General features: G+C 38.7%; 1 protein-coding gene across 2 annotated transcripts in view; it reads right to left on the bottom strand.

The window, feature by feature from the left end:
• Positions 1-18,940: 18,940 nt before the first annotated feature.
• Positions 18,941-24,162, bottom strand: part of SYT1 (synaptotagmin 1) — a 344,348-nt gene continuing 339,126 nt past the window's right edge. For both annotated transcript variants that reach the window (XM_079141181.1, XM_079141182.1), the window contains exon 9: positions 18,941-22,049. In XM_079141181.1, the coding sequence (XP_078997307.1) occupies positions 21,843-22,049 (207 nt within the window). In that variant the 3' untranslated portion in view covers positions 18,941-21,842. The remainder of the gene's footprint in view (positions 22,050-24,162) is intronic.

Here is a 24,162-nt window from a genome sequence, read left to right as displayed (position 1 = left end):
ATCCATATGCAACAGAATGAAACTAAACCCCTATCTCTCACCCTGCACAAAACTCAACTCACAATGGATCAAGGACCTCGGAATCAGACCAGAGACCCTGCATCTTATAGAAGAAAAAGTAGGTCCAAACCTTCAACTTGTTGGCTTAGGAGCAGACTTCCTTAACAGGACTCCCATAGCACAAGAAATAAAAGCTAGAATGAACCACTGGAATGGATTCAAACTAAAAAGCTTTCTCTCAAGCAAAGGAAACTATCAGTAATGTGAAGAGAGAGCCTACAGAGTGGGAGAATATCGTTGCCACTCATACTTCAGATAGAGCGCTAATTTCCAGAATCTATAAAGAACTCAAAAAACTCTACACCAAGAATACAAATAACCCAATCAACAAATGGGCTAAGGAAATGAACAGACACTTCACAGAAGAAGATGTACAAGCAATCAACAGATATATGAAAAAATGTTCAACATCTCTAGTAATAAGAGAAATGCAAATCAAAACTACCCTAAGATTTCATCTCACCCCAATTAGAATGGCGATTATCAAGAACACAAGCAACAATAGGTGTTGGAGAGGATGTGGGGAAAAAGGTACACTCATACATTGCTGGTGGGGTTGCAAATTAGTGTAGCCACTCTGGAAAGCAGTATGGAGATTCCTCAGAAAGCTTGGAATGGAACCACCATTTGACCAAGCTATCGCACTCCTTGGCCTATACCCAAAGGACTTAAAATCAGCATACTACAGAGATACAGCCACATCAATGTTCATAGCTGCTCAATTCACTATAGCCAGATTGTGGAACCAACCTAGATGCCCTTCAGTTGATGAATGGATAAAGAAACTGTGGCATATATATACAATGGTATATTACTCTGCCATGAAGAATGATAAAATTATGGCATTTGCAGGCAAATGGATGAAATTGGAGGATATCATGCTAAGTGAGATAAGCCAATCTCAAAAATCTAAAGGACGAATGATCTCGCTGATAAGCGGATGAGGACATATAAGGGGGGATATGAGGGGTTAGTGTTAGGGTTAGGGTAAGGTTTAGGGTTAGGGATAAGGAGGGTGGTAAGAATGGAGGAAGGAAGGAATATATAGAGGGAAAAGAGGGGTGGGAGGGGTCGGGGGGAAGGGAAAAAATAACAATGAATCAAACAATATTTCCCTATGTAAATTTATGATTTTTAATTAAAATAAATAAAAAAAATCTACAAAAAAAAATAAAATTGCTGAAAACTAGTGGCAATGAGAAAAAAAAAACCTTGAAAGCAGTCAGAAAAAAAGTGGGGGAGGACATAGAGAAGGAGCAAAGAAGGAGGGGAATCACAGAGTACTGGGAAAGGGGGACACTCGACCAAAACTGGACAGGAGCTGGCCTGAGGTGCCACACCTAGATGACACTGGGAGCCCAGGCTGTGTACAGTCATTGGAGGGAGCTTAGGAAATTTCAGTGTGGGGATTCTAGTACCCATGAACTGTGTTGGCCCAGGGCCAGGCTTGGCGTGTGTGGATGTCTGCTGTCTCCAGGGGTTCCAGATGCCCAATACAGAACATTTCAAGGAAGGTGCTCCAAAGCAAGGGATACCTGAGGGGTATGACTCAGGACAATGCTCCCCTTGCCCTGGTCTGAGGCTGTGTCTGCTGCTCACTTCTTTCCTGTTGCAGGGAAATAGCCAGAGTCTCAGTGTGAAGATGGCAGAGCTTCCATCAGCCTGAGGGACAGCCGGCAGCAGCCCTTCTCCAGCTCCCACCGTCGTCCTGCTGCTGACTGCATGGGATGCAGGTGGAGGAAGTAAACTTGTATTCTGTTGAGCCAGCAAGTTTGGGATGTGTCTGTTACATCAGCTACCTAATAACACCCCCGACTAATCATTCCCCTTCCTCCATATTTTAGTTCCTTATGAACTTGAATAACCTCCGGAGTGGTGAACGTCACTGCAGTGGCTTTTCACTGCACACTCCTTTGATTTTCCTCCTTTAGTCCGATGCAGCATGATTTTGCTACTTCATGAAGTTTGCAATATTTCTGTCTGCTGACGGTACTTTGTTCTATTTTCCAAGTCATTTTTTGGAATTTGGGGTTAAGAGAATAATTATATTTGTGTGCTTAATCTACCATCTTGAACCAATCTTCCTGTCACTGTATTTAAATTTCAATTTTTGGATTCCTAGTAAGACTGAATAATTTCCCATATGTTTGCTTACTAATTATTTCCTACTTTGTGAGTTTGTTGCTCGTATCCTTTGCTTCTTTATTCATTGTAACATTCATTTTTTTAAGGTAAAAATTACTTCTTGGCTGCACTCAAACTTATTATTAATTCCAGAACATGACCTGTGCATTCCTGTTTCTCTGTATTTGCTCATGGTGGTTCATGCTTTCAGCTATTCCCTCTCTATTATTTAAATCAGATCACTCACAACATCTCTGGAAAGACTTCCAGTGTAGTTGCATATCATGCTGTCAGTTATGATTGCTCTAATACTTATTTATCTTGGGTAGTATTTGGTGCATACTTAACTCTTGCCGAACTCCACAATAAGTTTTTCACATATCTTATCATATTTAAGCCTTTCATATTTAAACCTTGTGTTGGAGATACAATTACTAAGTCCATTTTACAGGTGTTGAAACTGAGGCATAAACAGGTTAGGTAACAAAAATAACCTAAGTCACAAAGATGGAGTGGGATGGAACCAGGATTCAAGCCCCTTCTACCTGTTTGCAAGGTTCTTAATCACGTACTCCATTTATTCCTTTGGATTTCTGGAGTCCTTTTGACTGTTACTTGGCTATACATATTTAAAGTCTATATATCATTGTTTCTTTTCCCCCTATACTTCTCCTGTATTTCCTATTCTGCTATAAAGTCTTTAAAGTTACATACTTTTACCTTATAAATGTTTTTTTTCTATCCTCACCATGTATTAGTGCTAACAAGTAATAGGACCTCAATAAAATTTGGTAAATTCATCAATTGTTCAGAATCTTATAGGCCAATTAATTAGTTCCCTGAAGGAGATTCTTTTTGCATGCAAAACTGAGAGGCCCATTCTTTGTAATTTGTCTCAAGTGACTTGCCACAGATTGTACATCTCTTTGATGTCTTTCTCTTGATAGCAGGTTATTTAGAAGGCTTCTAAGTGACAGCCTCAGTGTTCTGTAGGATTCCATTTGTTATTATGAAGAACTAATATGCATGAAAATTTCCAGAATTGGGCTTGATTTCTTTGGCCCTTTTTCAATCAGGTGAAACTTCCTAAATAAACCTGGATTCCATCTCATCGCTTTTCCACGCCTTAAAAATTTCAAGTCTCTATAGTTACCTCTGAAAATTGCAGGGTAATTTGCAGTAATGGCAAATGCAGCCCATCTTTGACAGAAACCTCAAGAGTAGTTTGGGTTATTGCCCTTCCATTCCTGTGTAGACTTAAAGAGTTCAGCTGCATCTATCTTCTCAGTTGGTGAATTCGTGCTTAAAGAAGAAAAAAAGATGACAATGTCATCATGATGATGATAATACTCAGCAATTGATATCTCCTTCATTTTACCACGTATTTTAGAGCTATCTTTCCCAGCATTCTCAGGTCCAGTCATGCCGGGAACTGGGATAAAGCCAGATTTTTTGCACATAAAGAGAAAAAAGTAGAAGTTGAAGACATTTGTCTGGATCATGGGATCCTGTCCCAAGACTATGATATTTAAGTGTGGTTATAGTTTTTACAAAAGGTGAAATTCTTACCACAAGTTTTCATTTGTTTCAATTAATGTATAGAAATATATTACACATACAATTTATAGGAAATTACTACTACAAAATTAAGGAAAATTAAGCAAGATTCTTTAGTTAATATTTAGGTAGACAAATCATTGCAGGCTATTCTATTTCTAATTAGTGTTCAAGAAAGTTTATGGTGTCGAGCTTATAGTAATTGAAAATACATAGGTTTCTATTGAATCATGTACACTGTATCTACTTTCAAGAAGAACTAGAGGTGATTTTATAATAAAAGCACAAGAATAATAAATCTAAAATGAACCTCTCGTTGACAGATAAAAATTATATGAAATCTAATCTTAAATGTGACTCTTGGTTAGGAGTGTGTTTAAAGAAAACTTTATGGGCAATGGCTTAAATAAGAAAGAATCTTACTTTTTGCAAACACAAGAAGTTTTAGAGCCCATGGCAGCCCAGTGATGCCTCCAGAGACTCAGGCTGTTTCCATCTTCCTGCTTCCCTTTCCTTGGAGTGTGACTTTTCATCTCAGGATGCAAGACTGAGCATCTCAGGAGTAAGGATTGTGTTCCAGAAAAGATAAAGGGAGAGAGGCAAAAGGCTGAGTGGGCACACTGGTGGAATTAATGCATTGGAAGTACCTTTTCAGGATACTATAACATTTGTTAAAACTTGGTCACATATCCACAATGGAATCTAAGTGAAGCATGTTCTCAGCAGGCTAAGCATATTTTCACCTTGAGTAAAAAGTGATTTTTTTTTTTTTTTTTGTTAAGGCAGAAAGGAAAGATGAACATTTTTTAAAAAAACATACAATATCTGCTATTTAATAATTGACTTTAAAAACAAATTGATCTAAGACCTTTATCTACACTTTTTAGAAGAAATTCTAGATTTTATGAGAAAATCCTGCAATTATTTTTAAACAATATTTTCCAATGTTCATTCTGTGAAGAAAAAGTAGATATTAAAAAAAAAAAAAAGATTTCTGAGTCAAATTAGTTTGGGAATGTAGGTTAAGCATAATTAAACAGCAAGAGCTATTAATATGAAAAGATTATGCTTTTTAAATCTCCAAAGAGGAAAAATAGGATAATATAATTCCTTAACTTATTTGGCCACAGAACTGGTTTTTGGAGAGTGGGGGGTGTTTTTAAGATTAGTATAAAAAGATCTGTTGAGAACCATTGAGTAGAATTTAAAACTATCCTTAGGATTGTGTGTGTGTGTGTGTGTGTGTGTGTGTGTGTGTGTGTGTGAATACTATTACCAAAAGAATTCCAAAAATGTTTCAAGCAATAGCAAAACCAGTGGACTCCTTTCTCTCCTTCCTTGCCCTCCCACTATAGGCTTTTCTTTTTCTTTAAAGAACCAGCCCTTCTATCTTAGCCCATGTTATTTTTTTAATAGCACATGACTCTTCATTAACACTTTCATCAAAGATCATGTTTTCAGCTACAGGGGTCATAAGAGAGCAGTAACTCATACTGAAGACAGTGACTTACAGAGCTAGATAGGCGCCTAGGATCCCTCAACTGCCCCTGCCCCATTTTGCTTGTGGCTTGTGTTTCCTGTCTTGAAGAGGAGGGTATGGGAAAGTGTAGTGCAATTGAAACATTGAAAGGAAGAGGAGGGATGGATGAATAGGTAATGCCTCAGGGGATTTGGGGAGACCTGAATGAAGGTCCTGGTGCCCAAAGCACTTAGCAATTAGTTAGGTCCTGGTGCAAGGGGCACTTAGCAATTAGTTATGCCAACGTTTTTTCCTGTGGCTCCTTTACTTCCCTATACAAAGAAACAAAACACAATCCCTTCACCTAAACTAGTTTTTGAAAGAAATTATATGTCTTTTGTTCAGGTTATAAACTCAGTCCATTACCTAGAGCCTGACACTTTTAAGTATTTAGTAATTGCTTTCGTGAAATTCAACAGGGAGTGAAAAAGAAAAAGTCCTTCTCTCAAGACGGTTCAGAGAAAGTGTCTTTTTTTCTGGATGTATATTTGGAATGTAGTCAGTTGGAGATGAGTAGTATATCAAGAATAACTTTAACATAGGGAGAAAAAATAAAAGAGCATTTAAATACTAGTGTTGGCCAGGACTTCATCTGAGTGAATTCCATTTTTTGCCTTCCAATAGAGATATCTTCTTATTATCTTGTTATTTTAAAATTTCAAGACAGTAATACATTAAAAACTTAATAAAAATGAAGAAAAAAATACTTATGAGTGTACATTTCCCCCAAAGTCAAGTGTAGAAACCTGTTATTATTGATTAAAACAACTGAGTGTTCTACAGAGAAAAAAGACAAAAATTTAGGGGAGGAATTTAGAAACCAAATAAGAGAAACTAAAATGTCTGGCAGCTAAAGATTTTTACTAACTAGAGAAAGTGATAATAGAGAAGGTGGGTTTTTACTCTCATCATGACCAGAAACATGCATTTGATGCCCATCACTGAGTATCTGATTGTCTATCCAATATGTTTCCTGCCCACTTCTCTCTGTCCACCATTCCTGGCAGAGGCTAAAGAAGCCTGGTACTTGAAAACTTCCTTAGAAACTGAGCCAATCTGGGACTTCATACCTTTGAACTTCATGTTATGTAAAAATGAATATCCTTATGTTTTAGGCCTCTGTTAGTTTAAGTGGTTATTTTGTTATTTGCAGCCAGAGCATTCATAGTGATATAGAATTTGGATCTTTTGTTTTCTAAGTTATTGGACAGCTTTAAAGCACTCTAAAATTCCATGGAATATACTAAATTCTCACGTGTATTTTGGTCTGTTTCTGGACTTCCCTTCTGTTCCACTGGAGTATCTGCACAGTATGGTGACCATCTATTTTTTTAAATATCTGTTAGAGTAGGAGTTAATACTGCCTTAACTTATGTGTTGTGAGATTCATTTTCAACTTTGTAATAGTCTTCTTAGGTCTAATTTCCCCCCATAATTCAATAGGACAGTTTCTTCTCCTTTTTTATCTTTAAAAATCATAAAACAACTTCTGGGTAAAAATGTAGACTTTAGATTAAGTGTTTATAGACAGAAGAAGGCTACTGATTATAAGATTTTTAAAAAATATGATAATTCTGCATGTCAACAAATAATGTCAAGTGTGATGCAATTTTAAGAAAAATAAAGTAATGGAATATTGCCCTTCAATGTTTTAAACATCTGGTATTTGTGTAGGCTGAGAAAAAAAAAAAAACAAAAACCCACATTTTAAAAGGTGAAACCAAAAGAATTAGTGAACAAGGTAATAGAATTGTACAGTAATAAGAAAATACGATGCCCCGTTCCCATTTTGCATAAGTGATAAGCAATTAGTTTGCTTTCTGAGACAGCCTTGAGATGTAACAGCAGCCTGAGCAAAGCAGACCCTTTACTTTGCTAAGGATGTCAGTTGGGAAGGATGTTTTGCTTGACAGTTGATTAGGGGTTAAATGAACTGAAAAAAATTGGTAATTTTTTCTGCTTTCACATTTATTATAACAGCAATTATCTACATTTTTCTTCTGCCAGTTCTAAAGACTAGATTTAAATAATTATCCATGTGAGAAAACTGGATTTTGAATGGCAGAAGGGCAACTAGGATTTGAAACCACTAGCTCTTTGAAGGATAAGATCCTTATCAGGAAATTGGCTAACATGGTGGATAAGTCTTGAAAGATGCTTTTGAAAACCTGCCAAAACTAAGTAATGCAATTCTGGGAAAAAAAAAAATATTGAACATATGTTTATCTGGCTTATTCTTAACTATTCAGTATAACTTTACTAATCCTTTCTGAGCCAAAGAGTTTATATTTTTATTCCTCAGAATTTATTGAGTTCCTACTATGTGCAAGGCAGTGTTCTAGATGCTGGGGAATACAGCAGTGGACAAGCAGATGAAAGGCTCTGTCTCCATGGATACATGTCTTTAAGAATATAAACAGGCGATAAACAGATAAGCAGAGAAATATTTAGTATGTCAGGTGGTGATGTTTTATGGAGAAAATTCAAGCAGGGTGGGGACAGAGGATTATGGAATAGGGATGCTGATAAACTGATATTTAATCAAGGACATGGATAAAGTGAAGGAAGAAGATCTGGGGCCCTTGGAGGAGGCCTGTTGGAATAGAAGGAACAGCAGGTGTGTCAGGTGCAGAAGCCCTGAGATGGAGCATATGTGGCTGCCTGAGGAACACAGGGAGCCAGCGCAACTGGAGTGGAGGAAGCCAAGATGGTGGGTATTGAGGGCAGAGTGGTGGCTGGATTCCCACCATTTAAGGCCATGGAGAGCATGGTAGGAATCTGGCTTTTCTTTCTCAGAGGGAAAACCATTGGAAAACTTGAAGATGAGATGTGATCTGTTTGTTTTAATGTGATAACTTTGGCTGAGAAGGGGAACCACATGAGCAGCAGGTTACAAAGGAGAGTGGTAGGATGCAGGTGAAGGGCAAGTGTTCCGTTTGAGACAAATTCCATTCGGATGCCTATTAGACAGTTGGATGTATGAGACTACAGTTCAAGAGTGAGGTCTAGGGTAGAGAGACACATTTTGGAGCCATTAGCACTACACTAGCATTACAATCATTAGAGTGAGATTATCCAGGATGCCTGTGGATAGAGGTCTGAGGTCTAAGGCTCTTTGAAGTTCTAACAACATTATTGATTTAATCTATAATTCTTGACAAACTTCTTTTTTTAAATTTTAAGTCAGTTTCATTTTTTATTTTCATTTTATTTTTAAAAAATTTTAAATTTTTTACAGACTGCATTTTGATTCATTGTACACAAATGGGGTACATAATTTCATTTCTATAATTGTGCACGATGTAGATTTAATCTCTGTTTCTCAAGTGCTAATCCAACGTCCAATAGAAATATAATATGAGCCACAAATGTCATTCATATACACAATTTAAAACTTTTTAGTGGCCGCATTAAAAATGTTTAAAAAAGTAAAATTAACAAGATGTATCCCATTTGTTTACAATAAAAATGAATTTTAAAAAATTTGGGAATATTGCTTACTGATCAGTACCAAAGACCTAAAAGAGTGATTAAATATATAAGAATCTAAAAAAAAAAAAAAAAGAGAGAGAAAGAGAAATCTCTGTGGGCTCTTTCTTCCATAAAAATATTTTTTTAAAAAGTAAAATTAATTTTAAATATATATATATTTAAAAGTATATATACTTGTGGTACTAGAGACTAAATGAACTCAGGAGTGCTCTACCACTGGGCTACAGATTCCCAGTCTTTTTATTCTTTATTTTGAGATAGGGTCTCACTAAATTGCTGAGTCTGGCCTCAAACTAGCTGTTCTCCTGCCTTGGCCTTCCAAATCACTAAGATTATAGGCATGTGCCACCACATGTGGCTTAATAATTTATTTTATTTAACTTAATGTGGTAGGAAGACTAATGACCTTAAAGATATCCAAAATTTTTGAAACATGAGTTTTTCTTACTTGGTAAAGGGACTTTGCAGATGTGATTAAGGCTAAAGACCTTGAGATGATGAGAGTATCTTGAATTATCAATCTAGACTCAATCTAGTTGCATGAGTCTTTAAAAATGGAGGACCTGGCCTTGGTTGTGGTCAGAGAGATGTGTGAATAGAGGAAGGTTAAGAGAAGAGATACTGGTAGCTTCGAATATGGAACAAAGGACCATGAACCCAGGAATTTGGGCAACCACTAGAAGCTGGAAAAGACAAGGAAACAGATTTCTATCTAGAGCCTCCTGAAGGAACCAGACCAACACCAACCAGTGAGTCCCATATTAGCCTTTTGAATTACAGAAATGTGCACTAATAAATTTGTGTTGTCTCAAGCCACTTAAGTTTGTGATAATTTGCATAGCAGCAATAGGAAAATATGACATTCAGTGTACTGCTAGCATTATCATTTCCAGGAGAAATCAATATACAAAATATATGAGATTTTACATTTTTAAGCATAGTCTTTGAAACCTGGTATGTAATTTACATGTATGGAACCTCTCAACTTGGACTAGCCCTGTTTTATTTATTTACAAAAGTTTTGTATTGGTGCATCATAATTATACAGAAGTGGGTTTCACTGCAACATATTTGTAAATGCCTATAACATAATTTGATCATTTCATTTCCTAGTTCCTCCCTTTGCCTGCCCCTTCTCCTTCTCCCTGATTCCCTTTCTCTATCCTGCTGGTCTCCCTTCTTATTTTCATGAGGTCCCCTTTCCCCCCATTTTCTCTAGCTTCCACATATAAGAGAAAACACATAACCCTTGACTTCCTGAGTTTAGTTTATTTCACCTAATAGGATACTCTCTAGTTTTATTCATTGTCCTGCAAATGACATAATTTCATTCCTCTTTATGACTGATTGAATAAACTCCATTGTGTATATACACCACATTTTCTTCATCCATTTATCTGTTGATAGACACCTAGGCTGGTTCCATGACTTGGCTATTGTGAATTGTGCTATTATAACATGGGAATGTATGTATCTCTATAGCATGCTGACTTTTGTTCTTTTAGGTAAATACCAAGAAGTTCTATAGCTGTATATATGTGGTTCCATTCATCGTCTTTTGAGGAACCTCCATGCTGTTTGCCACAGTGACTGTACTAATTTATGTTCCTACCAACATTGTATTAAAAGTTCCTTTTGCCCGACCTTCTCTCTGGCATTTTCACTATTTCTATTCTTTTTTTATTTATTTATTTTTTTATGTGAGGGGAAGGGACAGTAATGGAGGTCAAACCAGAGGTTTTTACCATGGAGCTACATCTCAGTCTCTCTCTTTCTCTCACTCCCCCCCGCCCCCCCCGCCCACACACACTAAGTTGGTGAAGCTGGCCATGAACTTCTGATCCTCCTGCCTCAGCCTCCTGAATAGCTGGAATTACAAGTGTGTACCACTGTGCCTGGCTTGATATTTGTATTTTTGATGATTGCCATTCTAACTGGAATGGAATGAAATCTCATTGTGGTTTTGCTTTGCATTTCCCTAATATGGACTAGCTCCATTTTAAATGTTCAATAGTCCCATGTGGTTAGCGGATGTTGAAGTACTACTTAGTTCATTGAGGAAAGGGTAAAGTAGTTTACTACAAGGAAGAAACATGATAGTTTATTTGCTAACATGGCTAGGGTACAGTGCCCAGATATTTGGTCAAATATTATTCTGGATGATTTTGTGAGATTTTTTTAAAACTAATTTTTAAATTAGTATTTTTAATTGACAAGTCATAATTGTATACATTTATGGGATACAAGATGATGTTATAATATATGTAAAGAATGTAGAATGAATTAATTAAGCTAATAAGCACAACCATTACCTTGCTTACTTGTTTTTCATGGTGAGACATTTGAAATTTGTTAAGTATATATTGAGATAGATTATACCTGAAACCTTGTTTGTGAATGTGTTTTGGGATGAGATTAAAATTTAAGTTAGTGAACTCTGAATAAAGCAGATTATCTTCCATTGTTTAACTGGGAAGACTGACCTTCCTAAAACAAAGAGGAATTCTACGAGTAGACTGCCTTTGGACTTGAAGTGTAATTCTTCCTCAAGTCTCCATCTTGCTAGTCTACCCCATCAATTGTGGCTTCTGCAAGCCTCCACAATCATGAGCATCAATTCCTCAAAATCTCTCTCTCTCTCTCTCTTTCTTTCTCTCTCTCTCTTTCTCTCTCTCTGTTTCTGTCTCTGTGTCTCTTTCTCTATATATATACAACTCCCCCATGTTGGTTCTGTTTCACTGAAGAAACCTGACTAATGCAGCTTGCATCTGAGAAAAGGAAAAATAAACACCATTTCTGACATCCACAACACCATATCCAGAGTCTAGAGTTTGTACAATAGAGGAGAGAAAGCAGTGGATTGGGAAGTATAAATGGGGCAGGAGGGGAGGCACTGTAGGATCCATGGAACCAGAGGAGTGGAGCATGGGATGTAGCAGATGCTGCTGACTGACTTTGGAAAAAGCACATCTGTTTCAAGAGAGCTAGAGACCTCAGTCCCAGGAAAGCTGCATTCTCTTGGAGAGAAGTGTTTTGAGTTCTGTCAGGGTGAAGGGATAGGCCCTGTATTGTTTTGCCCTAACAAAATACTGTAGCCTGAGTGGCTTAAACAACAGAAATGTATTTCCCTACAGTTCTGGAGGCTGGAAGTTCAACATCAATGTGATGGATAGCTGTTTGCCCTGCAACCTGTGTCCTTGGTGAGCAGATGGCTGCCCTTTGGCTCTCTGTGGATAGTGTCATCCCTCTGTGCACCCAGGTTCTTGGTGTCTTGGTGCTTTGAAATTTTCTCTTCTTATATGGACACCAGTCAGAACGATTAGAGCCCACCCTCATGGCCTCATTTCAAACACAGTCACGCTTTGTAGTATTGGGGCTTCAATATATGAATTTCAGAGGGACACAATTCAATCTGTAACAGGTCCCAAATGACCCCATTTATGTGCCACAAAGACTCCCAACCAAGGAACTGGCACTTGGTTCAGAGAGTTAAGAAAATAGGTGGAGGGTTGGGGCTATAGCTCAGTTGTAGCGTGCTTGCCTTGCGAGCACAAGTCCCTGGGTTCAAATCCCCAGCACCGCAAAAAAAGAAAAGAAAAGAAAAGAAAAGAAAATAGGTGGAGATGGTGATACAAATGAGGCCTGGCTGAGTCTGGAGTCATAGGCTTTCTGGGGCATGGGGAAGCAAAAAGACCCCCCTGCCTGGCTACAGGGCACAAGCAAGGATCATTCTGGTTAGGGACGAAGTAAAGATTCACCAGTAGAGAGCCCATAAATCACTGTTCCAGACCTGCCTATTTTGGGTCACCTGGGTCTGAGCCTGGCTGTGGAAAGCCCAGTAGCTCGTGGTATTAGGGAAATGTGAGAAAATGAGGCAACTGTGACAGCAACAGGAAACCAGGGACCTATTTCCCGATTCTGTTTATAAATCATCCTGCTGCTGCACATTTGCTGGAGGAAGCCTGGCTAACATATTCCGAAATGTGTTCATTTTCTCCTGAATTCAAAATATTCTTTAATATGTTCAAGGGAAGTGGTGAGGTTTACAGCAATGTTGTTCTAAAGGACATTGCTGTTTGCCTAAGGGACAGTGGCATTTGGGATAGAATGAGCCGTTTGTGGACTAGAACATAGCAATAATGAACTAAGCCTTAAGACCTCAGGCTGTACTTCACAGAGAAAGTGACAACCCGGTGCACTTGGAAACAAACAGCACATCCCTCGCCTTCCCCAAACTGTCCCTGTGCCTCGGCATCTTGCCTCCCTTCCCACCTCACTCACTCACCTGCAGGATTTTGTCAGGAAAGGTCAGGTGGAAGGGATGGCATTAGTGTAGGTGTGGATATGTGAGAATATGCAGCTTGTTCAGAGAATTGTATAGCCAGAATACAGGACAGGGCTTGAGAGAGTGTAGGAAATAGTTAATACTTGGCCAGACTTTAGCATTCCATTTGTGTGTGTGTGTGTGTGTGTGTGTGTGTGTGTGTGTGTGTGTGCTGGGGGTTTAATCCAGGAGCACTTTACCACTGAGCCACATCCCCAGAAATTTTTTATTTTGAGACAGGTTCTCATTAAGTTGCTTATAGCCTCACTAAATTCCTGAGGCTGACCTTGAACTTGTGATCCTCCTGCCTCAGCCTCCCAAGCATCTGGGATAATAGGTGTGTGCCACCATTCCTGACCACTCTATATCACTCGTGCTAAGGATTTAAATGTTAATCTATAAGGAATGAGAAACATGGAAGTATTTTTTTTAAAAAACACAACGAAATGACTTGAATCTAGTTACAAACTATAATGGCCTGTATTTGTATGGCCTGTGAGTACAAATGGTTTTTACATTTCTTAAATGGTCATAAAGAAAGGAAGAACAGAGGAATGGAAAGATGGAAGCACAGACAGATGAAGAGAAGGGAGGATGTGACACTGTATTGCCAAAAAGCCTTTAAGTATTCACTATCTGGTTCTACCAATGTTTGTCAAATCCTAGGCTAGATTTAGAGAGGCAGTAAGTTTCATTTATTGAATGTTCATTTTATGCCAAGTTTTAATGTTGATTATCTTTAATTCTCAAAATTTAGTGACTTGTTCAGGGCTAAACAGTTAAGTGAATGAACCAGGATTTGGGCCCAGGGCTGCTGGCTCTAGAGCTGTGTGCCTTCTGCCCCACTGAGCAAGCTGGAGCCATCTGAGGCTGGGAAAGGGAGGCAGCTGGGAGGCCTCACTAACACAGGGCAGGTGTCCTACCAGCCTGAATGCAGGTGTGATGGTAGATGTAGAGAGCAGGGAAGGAAGAACCGGTGGACCTTCTCAGTGCTAAGTCTGCGGGACTCCATGCGGTAGTGAGGCAGGGGGAAAAGTCCTCAGGGATCAATGCCTTTCTTGTGTTATCGATCTTTGGGTTTTGAACAAAGCTACCTGGAGTAGTGAGGAGGACAGTGGGTCCAGAGTCCAGAAGCTCATATACCAGCTCTGGGCCTGCCATTACCTAGGCACATGGCCCTGCCTCGTTAAGATCACCATGCCACAGCTGGAGAGCCTGGAGGAAACCAGAACATGGTACAACAGCAGTGTGTTCTGGAGGAACCTTCTAAAGAACCAAATTTGCAACTGTGAAATGTTTTTTTCCCCAACAATCTTAATTCTGGAAACTTACCTAACAATGAATCGAAAATACATTTATCTATCTCTATCATTTAGCTACCTACCTATTCATCCATCTACTGAAGTGTCCATTGCAATGTTATTTATGTAAGAAATAAATTACCAACAACTAATATTAGAAAAATGATCACGTTTTCTACCTGAAGAAAAGTCAGGTAACCCATAAAAATTAAAGTTATAAAGATTCTGTAGCAACAAAGAAAAAGACTTGTATTTCCACATCAAATGCAAGAAATTGACATTAATTCTATAAAAACTATGATTGAAACTATTTAAAAGGTGGATATGTGTGGACCAAGAATATGAACACATGTATAAAAGTAAAATTTTTGTTAATTATTATGTAGAGTGATTTTTTTTCCTTCTTCATTTCCCTTTCTTCCTGTTTTTATACTAAAAAAATTTTCTTATGAATTCAAGAATCTAAAATTGTACTTGTGTCTCAGTGATTTTTTTAAAAAAATGCATCTATTTAAAATATATAGCAGATGATTGATTTCTCCTGGCAATAAATAAGAATATTAACGAATGTTTTCAGGTAATGAAAAGGCGGTGCATCCTTTTAAATTTTTCTTTTTCTTTTTCTTTTTTCTTTTGTACCAGCTATTGAATCCAGGGAGCACTTAGCCACTGAGACACAGCCCCATCCCTTTTTGTTTTATTTACAGACAGGGTCTCACTAGGTTGCTTACAGTCTCTCTAAGTTGCTGAAGGTGACTTCAAACCTACGATCTTCCTGCCTTAGCCTCCTGAGCTTCTGGGATTACAAGTGTGTGCCACCATGCCCAGATTAAAATTTTCTTTCTAACAGTGCTTTCATTCATAAGGCAGAATGCCCAGGCTGCCCCTGCAGCTGACTTGGTGCCTTTTAGGGATGAGGTGTCCAAAGAGCCAAGGGTAGATGGCTTTTGCCTCCCAGCCTCTACTTTTCTTATTAGTAGCAGTCTGGTTTTCCTTTGAGGAACTATGCTTTCCCTGAGACAGGGACAAAGGACAAATGTGCTGTGGGGCTGTGACTTGTGTCCTGACAGCAGACCCCAGGAGGCTTTGTGTGTACCATCCTCAACCAGTGTCAGTTTTGTATCACTGAAGTCAGGCTGCCTGCTTGTATTTTGTTGAACAACTGCATAGCTCATATTTAGCACAGAGTGAAATGCCGTAGTTGAATACAACAACATTCCCACCCCTGCAAATAACCAGTAAAACGAGCCCCCTTCTTTCATTTGGGGAAACGAAAAAAGCTTGTTGGAACTGTGTCTGCCATCCCAAGCAGAGTTCCCAGTGGAAACTTGGCCTGTCTATTTGTAATCATGTGACTCGATTTCATTTCTATTGTCGTTCAAAGTTTCCAGTCTCTAGCACCAACCCCATCCATGTGGCTCTGGGTCTAGGGATATGGTATTTTGCCAAAGCAAATGCTGTATCATATGGCCACTGTGATTATTTTAAGGACATCTGACCCAAGCATGCAAGCTAGGGATGGGAATTTTGATGTCTTAATTGTGAAAGAAGCACTTTCAGCAAGCATGCTAAACTGGAAGAATATAAATTTGGAGATGCTAAGGACCATGAGGTGTTGCCACATGGAGACACAGAAGCTTCACAATGAAGTCAACACTGAGGATTGCAGGGTGTGAGGGTGTGTGGGGGGAGTGATGACATTGAGCCCTTGGTCCAACTGTTCCTGAATGTGATCATACTGCATACTTCCTGATTAGGTGATCTCCCCGCCCTGCCCTCTCTCTTTTCCTTAATGCAGCTTTCACTGAACTTTTGCAACTCAAACAATCTTCTCCCTGAACGGTACCAACTGTTTGCTGTGCTCCCAAAACAGAGAAGTGGGAAGGTGATGGAGATAAAGTGAACAGTGGAAAAGGAATGAGTCCTAAGTTTTTCCACAGACAATGTTTTTTAACCTTGCATGTGCCCTGCACAGAGGATAGGCTTCAATGGCAACATAGTTACTGTCAAAAGAAGAAGGATGAATGTGGGAACTTTGGAGACATGCATTGACTGTGGAGGATGAAGAAGTCAGGATGACTGAAATGTGGGTTATAAAATGCAAGGGACTCACAAGGCCAGCCTCAGAACTTCAGTTGCACAAATCATCAGCCTGCATGGTGTTTTTGCTACTCTTTTGATGGCTCCTCCTGCATAATTATTACTCTCTTTATGCTCTGGAAATTTTCTTTGTACATTTAGTACCAGAATATTTCTCATATTATTTTCTTGTTTTCTTACCTTTTGTATTCCAAAGTCACCATCTGATTGTTTAACAGTAGGGGTTTGTGTGTGGCGTAAATCAGTTGCTAAACATCAAAGAGTCCTGTGCATATGTAATAAAGATGGTTTGCAGAAAGGGGGAAACTGCGATCGTGGTTGGAGTTTTCAAATCCATAAGCATTAAGTCTCTGCATAAATAGAATGATTTCTGTGCACCTGTTTCATCAGGTGGGGGTTGACATGTGTGGCTCAGGAACACATGAATCCTTTGAGGAAGAAACTGCTGCATTTCAAAAGTGTATGCAGCTGATCAAAGGTTTCCTAATGCGTTGGTCATCTGTTGCTGTTCTCAGCCTACTGTCTGTGCTTTGTGATATGCTTGGGGTGGAGTCTTGGTCTTTGAAGATTGTTTTTCTTAGAATCCCTTACCAGTTGCCGATTAGGTTCTGCCAATGAGAGGCACTGGTTGAGGTTTAGATAGGGGCTTTCTTCTAGCCTTCCCAGGGTCTTCAAAGTAGAGTCCTTCTTGGCCCCTTCACCAGCACCTGATACCCTGGTGCTAGTCCCATGGGGCCCCCTTGCCATCTTTACCAAGGTTCTAGTTCCTTCTATATAGTCCTGGGCTCCCTTCACACTGTAATCTCCATTTTCTTCTTGTGGCTGTCAGGCTGGTATATACTGACCTCTGTGTTGTTCCACTGACTGCTTTCTCAGTCCTCCCTGAGTAGTCAATTTTCAATATACCCTCTTTGAAGTAACAGAAATGGTTTTCTTTTCCTAACTGGTATACCTAAAAAATATTCTAAGTGTATGTGCCTTAGACCTGTCAGCTTTTTGGACATTGGAAAAAGGATCATTTTTTGTTTTTGTTTTTGTATAATTCACTAAGAAATATTCTTGAAATGATTTTGGACCTAATTTTAAGGAATTTTTAAGAAACCAGATTCTCACCGTTGACATCCAAACAGTTGTATTTATAATGCTGATGATTTTCTGTTCCTAACCCTGATATGCCTGAAATTTTCTTTCGAACCTTATGTTTAGAACTGTTTGCCTACTGCATCCTCACAGTATTCCGTAATTAAATGATGTTTCCCTTGGGCATCTAAGCAGTTTTGGCTTGGTCCCTATTCTTACTTGGCAGTGATTAGTAGAGCTGATTGAAGGAAATATGATGTAGCCAGTCATCAAAAACTTCATTGTAAACAAACTTGTCAAATGAAAAATTTTACAGAAGTTTTGCACACTCCCGGAATTGACTCCTAGCTGTTCCTTTGGTACTGTTTTCTGTTGTGTTATCTTCTGTAAAAAATTTCCTTTTGAAATTGCCTCCCCCAAAGACTGTGCTGCAGCATGGATTCCTTAGGATACAGACTCTGGCATGGAGCTGTACATGAAGGGGTTTTGCTGGGGAGGGCTCTTGTGACCCACATCTGCAAAATGGTGAGGAACACTGGGCAGAGGGAGAAGCTGAACTGCTGCACAGTTGCAAAAGCAATCAATGCTACCCTTTGGGACTATAGACCTGAGATAGTGTTGCCAAGAGATTTCAAATCAGTCATGGAATGTGGGCTACTCTCTGGATGAGGTGTGAACTCAGTTGAGGCAGGGTCCAGCAGTTGAGGGATGTACTGTCAACGGTAATGCTTCTAGCATCTGCAGGATGAGCACCTCATGCAGAAGTGGATCCATAGTGGACTACAGTGTCCTGTACAAGTGGTCTAGGGAAAGTTCTTGGGGACCCGAGGCCCTTCCTTTTAAGTACATATGGGAGTACATTGTGATTGTATGTTCACATGTCAGTCTAAGACCAGGCTCTGGCATCCAGAAGAAACATGGTATTCAGTAGGCCCTGGATAAATGTTGAAGTTAGTGTAGGAAAGGGGTTTGCTTCTCCTAGCTATTGTAGTGAGCATGGAATTTAATGTGTACTACTGTCCTCCAAAAATGGGGTCAAACAATTGTTTTCAGTTTTGTTCTGGAGAGGCTACGTGACTTAGGCTCTGGAGAAAAATCCATTGAGGACACATTTTGGAAAGAGTGGAAAACCTCAAAATATACCTACCAGGTGCCCTGATTATAAACAGGCACAGAGAAGCACAGGCTGAGAGGGACAGTGCCCACAGCACTGGACAGATGCTCCCTGGGCATTGTTTCCCTGCAGTTGCTCAGAGATGTGACTCTGGCTGGCACTTAGCACAAGCTTCCATAGGTGCTGCTGCTCCCAACTGTCCCCAAAATCAACCAGCCCTTGACTCACCACCAGTCAGGTAAGAAAAAAAGTTGAAAGGCGGCAACATCAACAGGAAATAAAACATTTTTATTGAATATCCAGGTCATATGGTAAGTCATTTTTAACAACGATCAGAAAACTACTGTGGAATTCACTACACAAAGTGAAACAAAATTTAAACCACCTCATCAAAAAATGAAGGTAAAATACAGCTAAAGTAGTGGGCTCGCGGGCCACGAGCCTTATGGCAGAAGAAAACACCCCAACATTTCTACAAGACACAGAAAACCCACACATAGAAACACTCAAGCAGGCAGTAAATATACACAAAGGCAACTAGGATCTTTCTAGGGCATCAGATTCTAATACTTTACACAGCTTTGTCAGAAAGGTACATGTGGCTTATCTGTAGATGAATCTTGGTCATAAAGCAGGTTCGGTCACCAACTTGTGAGAGATGACATAGTACCAACTAATTCTACGGTGACAATCTCATGTTGGCAGTGTTGCAAGAGAATGCATTACCAGTACTTTCTTGCAGGAAGTAATGCCTGCTCGGCAGCTTGAACCTGCTTGTTTTAAAATGTTGTTTCATTGTGCACAACTCAAAGCTGAAGACGGTGAAGTTAAATGTCAGTTTCTGGTATTTAAGGAATTTTTAAAAGTCAACTCCCTCTCTTTGGTAGGGTTTGGTCCTTTAAATTGGAATGAGTCTCATTTGAATTGTGTTTTAAACTGATGTTTTGATCTTACATTATGACTTGTGCATTTTCTATTATCTGTGTGTGTATGAGTTTTAAAGAAGTACGAACCATCAGCAGAAGGAGATACCATTCTCCTTTTGTCCTTTGTGTTTGTTTCATTAGTAAAGAGTTTGCTGTGATGGGGTAAAATGTGAAAGGGCTTGTCTCTTCTTTGATGAGGAAAGAAAAATGACAGGGGTTCTAGTTTTATTGAGAACAGCCAACCCCATGTTTAAAGTCTACCTTCAGCCCTTTTTTGAATTCTCTTGAGTTTTTTTTTCAAAACATGGAGTGATATCCTTGAAGACTGAACATGAGGCCAATGCTTGGCTCTCCTCCATTGGATTTTGGTAAATGTGAAGATAAACTCTCACTTCAGAGCATCACTGTTTTCTGTGACCTCGAAGTTAAAACCGGTCACAGAAGCAAGTGAGAGAAAAGACTAGAAGCAGCACAGCATAGATAACAGGCTGCCCTTCCACAAGTGGCTGTCTGCTATAGTGGGGGAAAGTATGGAATATTGCACAGTGCTTGACAAAATGCTGTGTGTTCCACCGCAGTCGACGCGTCCTTCTTGTCCTATGCATAGCTTTTCAGTTCTGAATTGGTCCTTTGTAATGAGAACTGTTTGTGCTACACACACCTTGGGCAGTGCAGTAGAAGGGAATGGCAGTATTGTTACAATATCACTACGGAGTAAGTTGAGTGCTATCCACTGAGGAAACTACGTGTCTAAGCACACACGGCAGTCACAGTGTTACACAGAGCAGTCCTTTAAGACTCATATGGAATGACTAATAGCTTCATAATAGTGCCAATTACTACATAATAACATTGAAAACATTTAAAAACTCCTCCTAAATCAAGCATCTAGTGTACATAAGAGGTTGCTTCAGTTTTCTAGAACTTGTTCTTGGTTTTGTTTCACCTTTGTTTAAAGGACAAATTAAAACTTATTTAAGTAAAAAGAGCATATAAAAAGATCACTAGCTGTCTGTTTTGGCTTAATTGAAGTGCATTCAGAACTATGGCTAATTGGTTTTTTTTTTTTTTTTTTTTTTTTTTTCATCTTTTGATGGGATTACAATACTGTCTGTTTACCACAAAGTAATTTTGTGTAATAAGCACAGATTGCTGTGTTAAAAATATTCTGCATTCCTTCTAATCTGGTTTTGTATAATAAAATATTTTGTTACAAAGTCTAATGTGCAAACCTTTTGGAATCATTATAGGTGTGAAATCTGGAAGAGAATTCACAGGATGCACATTTTATATAAAGGTGATAATGGAGAGCTATTTTTTCTTTTTAAATAGGCAATATTTCAGAAATGCTGACTTCTCCCCTCAGTTTCTCCTCCCCCACCCGTCCCCAAACAAATGTGTGCACCACACGCACACATACACACTCATGCTCACACGCACACGCATACACACGGAACACCTTATCTTTTCATTACTCTACATGCAGTAATGTGAATTCATTGACTCCTGTTCTGTTGCTTCCTCAAATACAAGAGTGAAGCCATGATTTTAGCTTTGTAGATATGTACAGACAGATGCTATTCTGGTTCGTGGCTATGCTTCCTTGAGGTCAGCCTGAGATCCTCAGATCGTGCTATTTTGCCTGTGAAAGAATTCTACAAAATTGGATTCACCCACTGAATTTGTGGTGGAAGCGTATCTTGGTACTCAAATGATTCAATAGAAAGCTCAGGTTTAAGTTGTCCTTTAAGATGTCAGTTTAACTGTACTAGTGCCTTGCAAGTTGATATTTTTGCTGGAATGCAGACGATCCTATATTTACCATATAATATATTATCAGCTCTCCTATATCTCAGTCAATTTACATAGTTTAAAATAGAACATCTTATTAAAAACATCTAGATATACACATATTAGGAAACACAACATACAAATACACAAACTAGAAATAAATCTTTAGCATACTGGTATATACAACAGTGATACAATAAATAATTTCAGTCATGCTCTATCTACACATCATATTGCTTAAAAGAAGAGTAGATTTGGAGGGCAGTGGTATGATGAAGGGCATAAGGGCTCTCTACACTTAAGTTTGTGCAAATTAAAACAGGATTTGAAGTACCACTGAATTGTGTTAGGAATGCATGGCTGGAAAGATGAAAGGACCCATATTACTGAGGTATTTACAGATACTGGCTAAAGAGCACTATGTGGGCAAACGCAGAAAGGCTTCTTCTTCCCTTTACTTCTTGACCGCCAGCATGGCATCGACTTCCTCCTCCACCTGTAGGGTGTGCCACTGGGCAATGGGTCGCCTGGGGTTGGCCAGCATGTCCGACCAGTGTCGCAGCTCCGCGCCAGTGCTGTTGTAGCCCACAAAGACTTTGCCGATGGCATCGTTCTTGCCAATCTTGTCATAGTCCAAAACAGTTACCACCACTTGCACTTTCTGAAAGAGGGCACAAAATGAATAGACGTCACCTTGCTCTAGAGAGACAGCCCTATTACAATGCCTCCTTGGGAGATGAGGAAACGGAAATAAGTATCAATCTGCAACCACTAGGATGAGACTGAAAATGACCTGCATATGAAAACCTGAATCCAATCTTTATTTTTCCATTACTACCTCATCATCACCCCCACCATCACTATGGCTATAATCTCAATATTCCAATGTTCATTTTTATTATAGGTATTGCACTATTTTGAGTCTCATATACATGAACTCAATTGTTTCTCATGATAGATTCTGTTGACTTACAATTATACAGATAAGGATGCCTGAAGCTCAGAGAAGCTATATAACATGTCTGAGATTGCATAAGGAATGAGTGAGTTAGTTTCCAGAGCCTGGGCTATAAACCACCTGAGCCATGTCACATTACCCTTTCAATCCACTGTCCCATCAGTGAGAATTCCAGCATTAGCAATAGGCCATTATTTGCCATTGGTATTGTTTGGATTAAAAATCTCCAAGTAGCCATGTGCTCTCCTCTCATTTCAGGAAGAAATAGCTGGTATTTTATGTAAAACTAATATAGAATATCAGTTAATAATATGATGATTATGAACATAAAATGTGGCAATATAGTGAATGTCTTTAAAAAATAGTAACTAAATAAGATTTTTTTTCATCATATATTCTCTAATTAGCATTTATGAAGTAACTACTATGTATCTGACATCAAATGGATATAACCTTTTAGGGCACACAGGATTTACCTCAATGATTTAATCAGATTGTGAAGGTCTATTTAGTAACTTACTTTTTTGGACTACCTGAACTGATGAAAACAAGCCCATATTATTATGGTATGGAAGATACACTACTTAAGGCACATTTCAGTTCTTCTTTCTACATAATGAATTTGCTTAGTCAGAATATGTGATGGCTCCTATCTAAAAACTGAGTGTAAAGAAAAAAAGAAAGAGTTTAAAATAAAATAGAACTTATAACATTTTGTGGTCAGAATAATTGAGCAGAAAATGTAATTATAAAACGCCAGGCCCAGATGAGGATCCAGCTGAGTAATAGCCCTTTAGTGGACTTTGTACAGTGAGGACTGAATTATTGTCCCAATGTACTGAGAGATGACACTGTTGTATATCTTCTGAACTGAGAAAACAATCACTTCTGAAAGTGGAATTCAGAATGTAAAATGCAACCCACTGGCAATAAAGGAGACAGTGTTCTTTGTGCTGCCTTGCAGTGATTTCACTGTTGAGAAAATTACCATAGTGCTCATACTGAAGCCAAGGACAAGGTGGTATTTGTTGACTATCAATTCTCTGAACTTGTCCCAAGCAAGTTCATCAGGATATAATCACATTTCAAGGAGTGGGGCGGGGGACGTTATGCACAAAGGCTTTTCAGAGTTTGAAATAAGCCCTGATTATTCCACTGAGTAATAAATTAGTTAGTGGCACTTAAGACAAAATATCCTTCCAATGGCCTTGGATTAATGACCTTGGATTATAATTATAACTTATTATAATTATAAAATAATGTAGTTTATTTTTCTTTCTTTTTTTGGTGGGGACGGGTAACTTCACATGATTTTAGAAATCAGCAAATTATGCTTTTTTCATAATATATTTCAGAAGGATTGAGAAAGATAGAAGACAGATAATTTTATACCTCCAGGATCAGGGAAACCTAAAATGCTTTTTTATCATATGAAACACTCAATTATTTTCTCTAGGGAAATGCAAAGATTAGGAAAGAACAATTGGCCCAAGGAGCAGAAAAGGAGGGATGCCCTCAGAAGAGAGCTCCTTCTTTGCATGTCTGATGCACACTCCATTGGGCTCAGGGTCCCCCTCTTCCTTTTAAAATGTTTCCTCAAAAACCCAAAATGTGTCTTGTTTTTAATGTGCTTCACTTTCAATACATTTGTACTTGCTGCGATTTGCAGTTGAAATTTATTTTCAAAGTACAGAATGATAAAGGAGAAAAGTTTACAACAGGATTTTTCATCTCAGTGACCTGCTTTGTATTGTTTTGTGGAATTAAAAAATAAAATGCCAGGAGGTGTTAGTTTCCATAGGAATAAGGTCTTAGA

This window comes from Sciurus vulgaris, assembly GCF_902686455.1.
Source record: "Sciurus vulgaris genome assembly, chromosome: 5".
Lineage (NCBI taxonomy): Eukaryota > Metazoa > Chordata > Mammalia > Rodentia > Sciuridae > Sciurus > Sciurus vulgaris.
This window is presented reverse-complemented; position numbering and strand designations above follow the sequence as displayed.